Source organism: Seriola lalandi, unplaced genomic scaffold (assembly GCF_002814215.2).
Source record: "Seriola lalandi dorsalis isolate HSWRI2012SDOR001 ecotype SW California unplaced genomic scaffold, Sedor1 jcf7180002052122, whole genome shotgun sequence".
NCBI lineage: Eukaryota > Metazoa > Chordata > Actinopteri > Carangiformes > Carangidae > Seriola > Seriola lalandi.
Genome location: NW_019522675.1, coordinates 196,974 through 205,825, shown reverse-complemented (window position 1 = coordinate 205,825; position 8,852 = coordinate 196,974). Strand labels below are relative to the sequence as shown.

The window sequence follows — 8,852 nt, the reverse complement described above, 5'->3', positions numbered from 1 at the left end:
AATATGCAATTTAAATAAAAAATGTTTTCACCATTATTAAAAATGTTATATAATTGTAGATTTTATATACTGTATATAAAAAGAACAATATCTCGCTCTGAAATGTGGTGGAGTAAAAGTGTAAAGTAGCATAAAATGGAAATACTCAAGTAGAGTGTTTGAGTATATGTACTTAGTTACTTCCCACCACTGTATAACACACACAGTATGTCACGCTGAGCATGTTTAATGTGTGCCCTGATTCCTGACACGTACTACATTGTGTGACAGGAGTTAGGGCACGTCAGGACAACTTGATAATCAAGTTATATGTTGGGGGAGTTGATTTTAGTTGTCATGCTTCATTCATGGTTTTGAAAGTGCTGAACTGCAGGCTATTTGCTCACAGTGACGAGGCAGACACACCCCATTCATACCACAACTCAGTTTGAGCTGCTGTGACTCACAGCTGTAACTTGCTGCGGCTTGAACACAAACGATTAGTGGAAAGTAGGTGAATAGGAAGATCTGTCACAGTGACGCAAAACCCGGCTCATCCAGTTTTTTTAGTTTGCAATGATGTGCCAGTTGGAGCCTACAGTTGCTTTTGTAGTTTGCTCTTTTATGTTGTACCTTCATGGAGAAGTCAGTAAATTAATTATGTTTTTTGTGTGTGTGTGTGTGTGTGTGTGTGTGTGTGTTTGTGTGTGTGTCCTATTCATCAAGAAAACCATGTGTATTCAGACGGTTTTGTAGACATGTGACAGGTAGCAAGAAAGAAGTGTGGTGGAGAATATGCTCAGAAAAACTCTTATGTAGCCTAAAGGATTAATTTGTGTCTTATGAAATCTATTCACTAGTGTCAAATTTTTCTGAAGTGCCTTTTGTTCATGTTATACAACACAATATGTCATCATTTGCAGGCAGGGAGTTTAACTTTTTAATGTAATGACCGAGAGAAAACACTTTCTAAACAAGATTTTTGACCTGATAAACCTACCCAGATTCTGGACTAAGAACAAGCCATTCCAACTTCCTGTGGAAAATAAATAACAGTTAATGAGATTGAAGCCTAAAAGGGAAATTGGACGCACATTTTGGCACCTGTAAATATAGACACCAACGCATCTTGAAAGCTGGTGATTTGTGCAGCAAAGTGTAAATAAGTGCAACACATTGTTTCCTAATGAATGTCTGAAACATTCAGAGGAAGGCCAGCAGACTCTTCCTCTTCATTTTCTTCTGGTTTTGTTCTCTATAGCAGTTTATAACTAGCTGTTTATACAGGTACAAATGTTCAAAGTACATACGTAGCAGGTTATACAAAGAAGCTTCTGGAATGAAAGACGGTATATTTTAAAGGGTGAATAAGTCAGGAGTTGTTTGCAGGAAGGATATCGGAGATTGTGACTCAATTACTTGGGAAAGTTGCTGAATCCTGTTTCTCTTGAAAACTCTTTTTTTTTTCCGTTTCGAAGACTCACTGTTTTGGAACAAATGAGCCCTCCTCCTCAAAGAGGAAAGGTGGGAGTGATTGAGGTCACATATATATTATTGCATTTTCTTCTGGTCACATAAAGAGATCACTGAAGATCACTGAGATTATTTTATGTTTTTTCTCTGAAAATACAAGCCATTATTTAACACCATTGGCTATGATTCCTTAACGCAATCACCATCTCGAAGCCATGGTTTACGTCACTTTATCCTCATCAGTGCATGGACACATTGGCGACTCTACTGTATGCAGAATATGCGCAGTGAAACCGAACACCAGGGCCAACCTCATTTGGTTGCTGACATAGGGGGAGCTGTTATAGATTGCGTATTTTCTCTTTGTTGATATGCAAGCATGGCATTCACAGTTTGACATAAGACGTGACGAACGTGCAGGAGCCTTTGCCAAAGAAAACACTGAGTCAGTCCGCATCCGGAGAGAAAAAATAACAGAAATATTATATAGTGGTGGACAAATAAGGGCACAGCGGAAAATATTTGGGCACCAAAGAGCAGAGACGTGTGTTTTTTTTAACATTCATTGATTCATTAAAGAGAAAAAAAGACTGAGAAACAGAGGGGGCGAAGAGGGAAATAAGTATAACAAATAATTCCTTATTCAGTTCATAAAATCTGACAATTAAAGTATTATTGTGACTTTCAGTGGTGAAATTCTGACGGACATCGCGCTTCATGCCAGAACTGGTTTGAAAATCACTGCTGCTTGATGTCTGGGATGACTAATCCTCATTTGCACATGCCTGAGTCTATGCAGGTATCAGCTTCACCTTCCTTTTTCAGAAGACACGGATTGTTCTGTTTCATGTAAACCAACCAACCAACCAACCCCCCCCCCCCCCCCCCGCAAACATGCAGGAAATACTTAGGCCTACTTCCCCCTTAGAAAAATAAATCCCTCCAAAGAAACATCACATTCTGCATTATCAGTCTCCTAGTTCTGAGGAATTGTGGAAAGAGGATGTGAGTCTCTCTAGATGACGGAGACTGGGGTACAGAGTTGGCTGGAGACCTCATTTCTAAAAGTCATTGTTGTGGCTGAATAGAAAACATTACAGGCATTCACATCACAGACATGTTGTTTTTATGTTGTCTTTCTGTTAAAGATTTCATAATATATTTTGAATGTAATGTTATTTCAAATATTATTTTAATGGGGAAATGTTGATTAACAAATGCCATATATCTACAGGAATACCAGATCCAAGATTGACCCTTTTACCATAAAGATTTTACACATTTGATAAACTCTCTAAACCGTAGAAGAACAAACGGAGCATACACATAGTTAAATGTTATTAAATGTAATTATTCTATTGTACTTGTTTAATTTATCTATACTTTTTTTTTTATCCTTTATTGTTCTTGTCATGTCTGTTTAACGTGTGGATTCATAAATAAGGTGATCATTTCAATGAACACACACATACTAGTCTTCATATCACTACAGTGAAACGTGATAAAATAAGCCTCGGATTGTCTAACACCTGCTCTAAATGTAAGACTGAAGATGTGACATTTTCACTGTAGATTTGAATGTCACATCTTTATTTTGGTTCTTCTCGTCTGTATCCTGTGGATTTTCCCACCTCTTTCTCTCTAGTCTTCAAAGGTTAAGTTGCTTAAAAATCTTTTGTCTTACATTCAGTGGGAAAGCCACAGGTATAAATTGAAAAATTAATAGTGGCTGAATTACATTTAGCTGTTTCAGCTTCATGGCCTTTTTAGTGAATAGTGTAGAGCCTTGTTGTTAGTAAAACAAATCAAAGTGTCTGCTGTGAAAACAGCCTATTGTGTTGAACAGATCACTTCAAGTAATTGCTTTTGTATATCTTTTTGTGCGTTTGTACGAACAGCAGCAGATTTTCTTTGTTTGTTCTGATCGAGTTAAAAAATATCTCACAATTCTAAAAGAGGAATTATATGACGAATTGAAACGCTTAGTATATTATAGACCCATGTTTTGGATTTTATGGTTTACAAAATGTAATAAAAACGTTAAGAGTGGTTTGACATTTGTCACAAAAAGGGGTGATAAATAAAGGGGGTAATAAAAACACACAAAGACAGTCTCTTAATAAAACAGTAATTTATTTCTGACTGAAAACTAAAATCGTCTGAACAGCACATTACAAGGGCATTGTTAAGATATTTTCTCCAAGGCTCAGTGATCACTTTCATACAGTACACTTGGCATGTACACGGCATCTCCTTCAAAACAAAAAGAAAAACAGAAAGAAAACAACTCTAAACAGAGAAGAAATGAGCCCATTTGCAAACAGAAAAAAGTGGGAAATTAAAGAGTCCATCCTGTAGAAAGATGACTGATTGTACAATTACCAAGCATTTTGGTTTGGTTCTAAGCCACAGAGAAAGAAACCGGATCGCCTGACGACAGCAGACGACGGCACAGGAGGCACAAAGACGTGACACAGACAGGACATCCCATAATATGCTCATACACAATCGACTGGGTTCCAGCTTTAAAGTGTGAAATATTTAATAGTTTCCATTGTTTTGTTTTGAAGATATTGTCATCTAGTTGTTATTTTTTTTTCCTTTGTTAGCAAAGTGTTGGTACACTACAATCGAAATCTAAATGCTGCATTCATTAAATACATTAAAATTTGCAATGTAACAAATCTTTCCTCTGCATATGAAATTCAACACATGAAAACAAAAGATGGCTCCTTTTCTGACTAATGGAAGGCCCCTTCCTCCAGCCAACACTAATGCCTTTCCATTCTTTCTTTTTTTTTCTTCTTTTAATTCTCACCCTCGACTACTTACTCCACCCTCTCTGCCCATTGTTCTTTCGCTTTCATAAATCCTCTCACAATCATTCACAGACTGACAACTTGACAGAAAAATAAGTGCTGGATAAAAACATGAGGTAAGAAAGTGGTTTGATTATAGATCATGCAGAACATGCAAAACAGCAACAAAATATAGGGATGGAGAGAGTAGAAAAAAATACGAGTGTGCATTTAAAAATGGGAGAAAGAAAAAAAAAAAAAAAAAAAAAAAAAAAAAAAAAAAAAAAAAAAAAAAAAAAAAAACTTACACAGCTTTGTGTCTTTGGTTATAAAGTAGGTCGAACAATTTTCACAGCTTTTCATCCCCACAACCAAACCCCCAAATTCATTTCTATTTTTTGTTTTGACAAAGAAAGTCTAGAAAGTAATTTAATAGTTTTCTTTATCGAAACATCCCATCACATATTTCATATCTTGGTTCTCCTGTACAAACCTTCCTCGCTCGCTCTTAATACTTTACACTTTACAAAATATACATTCAACCTGGCTCCCACCTAATGCAAGCTCGGCTTTAGTGTTAGCACTATTTCATGAAAAGAAAAATTTCTATTATGGAACTTATTGCCTACTTATTGAGATCTACTTGTTGCAAGAGACTACCAAATTTTATACCTGACAGATTCTAAAATACCAAAAGACCAAAGAGAAAGGTTTCTTTTTTGTTTTTAATAAGTATCTCCATGACATTGTTCATTTACATTATGAAAATAGCAGCCCTGAAATAAATAAATGCAAATACTAAAACTGAACTAATGAAAAAGTATTATGATTCATGTCAAAGTACGGTGGCTCTGAGAAAACAACACAAGCTTTTGTTGCAGCATATAACAAGCCAAGGCGCTCGACTCGCTCCGCTCAAGCTGAGGCGCCCGCTGACGTCCTCCTCCGCTCAGGGAAGCCGAACCCTCTCCCCCACTTCTCCCTCGGTTCTCTGGCCTCTTCCAGCGCTGGAGTGATGTGGGGTAGAGATACTGGGGAGGACAGTCCCTGCTGGATGTTTTTTTTACAGGACCCTTGTCGCCACACTGGCCCCTCACAGAGGCACCGTCCTCTTCCACCACTTGTTGCCCCAACAAATCAAGCTCTCTCTGCCCTTTGACCCCCATCTCCTGCACAAGAACGGCATGCAGTTTTATGGTGCGCACCAGCTCCCCTGCCCCTCCTTCCTTCTTCAGCTTTCCTACAGCCAAACACAGGGCCAGAATAAGACGTTTCAAGGGGTGGTAAATGTCTTAATAATGTGAAGGCCCGGTGACGGCAGCGTGCACACACTGAAGCATGGCTCTTGGTGGCAAACAAAGATGTCGCTGTTGATTTTTCCTAAAATGGAACATACTGAACGCAGAGCCGAGCCTTTTGCTTTATGGAGCTAAGGGGACGGTAGTAGTTGTTGTCTTTTTCTAACAGGATCTTCCACTCCTGTCCGTGGAAGGTGTGTTTGCGCGTATGAACTGAGGGAAGGGGGATCACGCCGAGGTGATGTTGGGCTGATGAGGGACGCTCTGACTCCCGTCGTGGTGCGCCAAGGGGGTGTTGTTGCTGGTGATGAGCGGGTGCTGCTGCTGCTGCTGCAGCGGAGGCGATGTGCTGCTGCCCTGGGTGAGCTGACTGGACAGCTGGTTGAGCTGCTCCGTGTTGGCCAGCGACTTCAGCACGGCGTTCTCGCGCTCCAGCACTGAGTTCCTCTCGTACAGCTCCTTGATCTGCTCCTTCAACACCTCCACCTCCTCACGAACAGCATACATCAGGTGGCTCTTCACCAAGTCCTGAGAGAAGACAAGAAATGGGAGACAAAAGTTACTACACAAAGTGACACAAGAAATATAAATGGGCATAATCATTTTTTTAAACTGCAGGTTTTTTCCTCAAAGAAAGAAAAGGGAAAAAACATCATCTAAGCTTTAAGATAATGTGCAACATCTTAGCACAGAGGCGTCATTACCATGGGGATTTTGCAGCTGCATTTCCAAGAGATGACTTGTCAATGAAACTGTGTGGATATTGAGATTTTTTCTTTTTATTTTTTACGAATGTCCTACTGAGGGCTGTATTGTTCAGACCAGGAAATGCAGAAGCATTACTGAACTAGATGTTGGTTGAATTTATCACATATTATTATTATTACATAAAATTTTCCTCCTAGTGGGTTTTATGTTCATCCTCTCTGACACAGTTGATACTTTAATGTCAGCAGCATAACATTCATTATGATTCAGTCCCTGTACAGGCCTGCAGAGAATGTGTTTCACCTGACCACATTCTGTTGTAACTTTCATATCTGTGGGAAAACTCACCATTGCCTGCTCAATCTTGTTATCGATGGCAACGACACTGGCTCCGGATGCACTGTGGAGAGAAAGAGCTAAAGTTACCACAAGATACCAATCTCATGTCTACCATGTGCTTTCGATTGACATCAGCTCTTACACACTCACTAACTGCCAAGTTAGTGACAAACATGACCTCAAATGGTTCACTGGTATTTCTCAGGTGTAAACGAAAAGGAAAAAAAAAACCCATTGTAAATTTTTCTGACAGAATTTTGACAAAGTTTCTGGAGAATGAGAAGAACTGGTTCCTCATCCGAAACAAACACGCGCACACACGCCAAAAATAAAAAAAACATTCTATTTTTAGTGCTCGAGAGAGAAAGTGTCACAGATGAGTGTTTTCAAAACCAACATAGAGCCAATGTACGATGTTATTAAAGGAAAAGTGGGATGTTACAAACCAGGCAAACTAGTGACTTACATGAAAAACATCAGAGAGAGAGAGGGGGCGAGAGGTGAAATTTGTCTCATGCTTATTATTCCATTGTGTGGCCAGTCATCTGACAACTGAGGAGGTCCTTTAAAATAGCTACATTTCAATACCACTTCACAAACCATGATTAAAATGACAAAAAACTTTCAGCACAGGTTCTTCTCTTACCTCTGTTACAGCACCATTTACTTTACATAGCTTTCTGCATTAAGTCCCAAAATAACAAACTCTAACGCCAATATACTGATACCAGTTGGCCTTCATCACAGACACCACACTAAATAAATGATAAACCTAAACACTGCTGTTGCTGTGTCTTGTCACCAACAAACATGTCCTAGATGATTGCAGACAGTAGATTGCACTTTAAATTGCTTATGTCTTTTATTTTGAGGGTTCTTTGTGGCCCTTATCAACATGACAGGGGCTACGCTATAAACTTCCTCAAGGGTAAGTTTCCAATCAGAGAGTCACCTCACCTGATGTCTTTCATCAGTAAAAACCAGGTGTTTGAGCCTGAATAGGAATATACCGTGAAGGCTGTGTCACGTATGAATCAGATGTGCATATTAACAGGTAATGAAACCAGCACCACACATTACTTGTATAAAAAGATTTTAAAATGTGAAATGCACAAAGGATGGATGCAACACATTTCACCACAACCTTTCTGAGTCGGAAAACAAAGCTCCAGGGGAAGTATTGAAATACCAGCATTTCAGCGTGCATCAGCCACAGTATCTATGTATGAAAGCAGTGCAGAGAAAGCACATTACAGACAGGGAGTGTAGATTCAATCCTGCAGGAGTGGTATTCCGGGTGCGGCTGATGCCGCCGACATGGATCAGTTTACATTCTCAGCTAAATCTCATTGTTTCCATCTGTAGACTCTGTATGAGGACATGTTCTATCATGTCGTGGTAAAACACCCAGCATCCACGTTGCTTCTTCGTGAGTAGCTTTTCTTAAAACTGTTATCAAAGCCACTTAGGGCAGCGCAACATCTCGTTTTCCAGCCCCTCCCCCCTCCACCGAGAGAAAGAAACAACGCATCCCACTTTATAAACAAAAGGCCACCAACTTACTCAACGACGCTGCAGATCCGCACACAACAAAACGATTCCAAGTTTCGCGAGAGTTTACCTCGCGGAAAGAAAGAAATAAACTCCTTACAGGATCTTTATCCGTGTAAACAGATAACGGTTTTCTCCCGAAACGCTCTCTTGCACAATCACCGCCCTGCTCGGATGTGGATGGGAGAGAAGGAAAAAAAAAGGACCGAGGCGTTTTCGTGCCGCTAGAAGGTGCTCTGACGAGAATCTGAGGCATGAGAGGGAACATAATGTGCAGACAGACTAATAGAGTTTGGAAGTAGTTTAAAGTCAAATGTGATATAAATATAGCGAGAAAAAACATGTAAACAGATAAACAGAGGTAAACAACCCTGAATTAACTAAATATAAAATATATACGTTTATATGAAATATATTCACGCGTTCTGAGTCGTTTCAATACTGAAACCATAGCTCTTGTGAGTCAATCTGATGGAGATTGAACTTGGAAAACTGCAGGGGGAAAGTCAACAATAAACTAACTTCAGTAACTACACTCAAACTTTCTGTGGGTTTTTTTTTTTTTTTTTTAACATTATAAACCAAATGTGAGAACTGTGCAGCGCCACAGCTTAATGTGGAGCTCCAGGAGTCTATGCAGCGTTTACATCCACACATGCTGGAGCGCACGTACAGCCCACTGTGGGCAGCCGGGAGGGGGGGGGGG

The 8,852-nt window shown here is 39.6% G+C and overlaps 1 protein-coding gene across 2 annotated transcripts in view; it reads right to left on the bottom strand.

Annotated features, from left to right (window-relative positions):
• Positions 1–3,566: 3,566 nt before the first annotated feature.
• Positions 3,567–8,852, bottom strand: part of tsc22d2 (TSC22 domain family 2) — a 36,066-nt gene continuing 30,780 nt past the window's right edge. For both annotated transcript variants that reach the window (XM_023399839.2, XM_023399840.2), the window contains 2 exons: positions 6,605–6,656; positions 3,567–6,076 (listed from right to left, as the gene is read on the bottom strand). In XM_023399839.2, the coding sequence (XP_023255607.1) occupies positions 5,777–6,076; positions 6,605–6,656 (352 nt within the window). In that variant the 3' untranslated portion in view covers positions 3,567–5,776. The remainder of the gene's footprint in view (positions 6,077–6,604; positions 6,657–8,852) is intronic.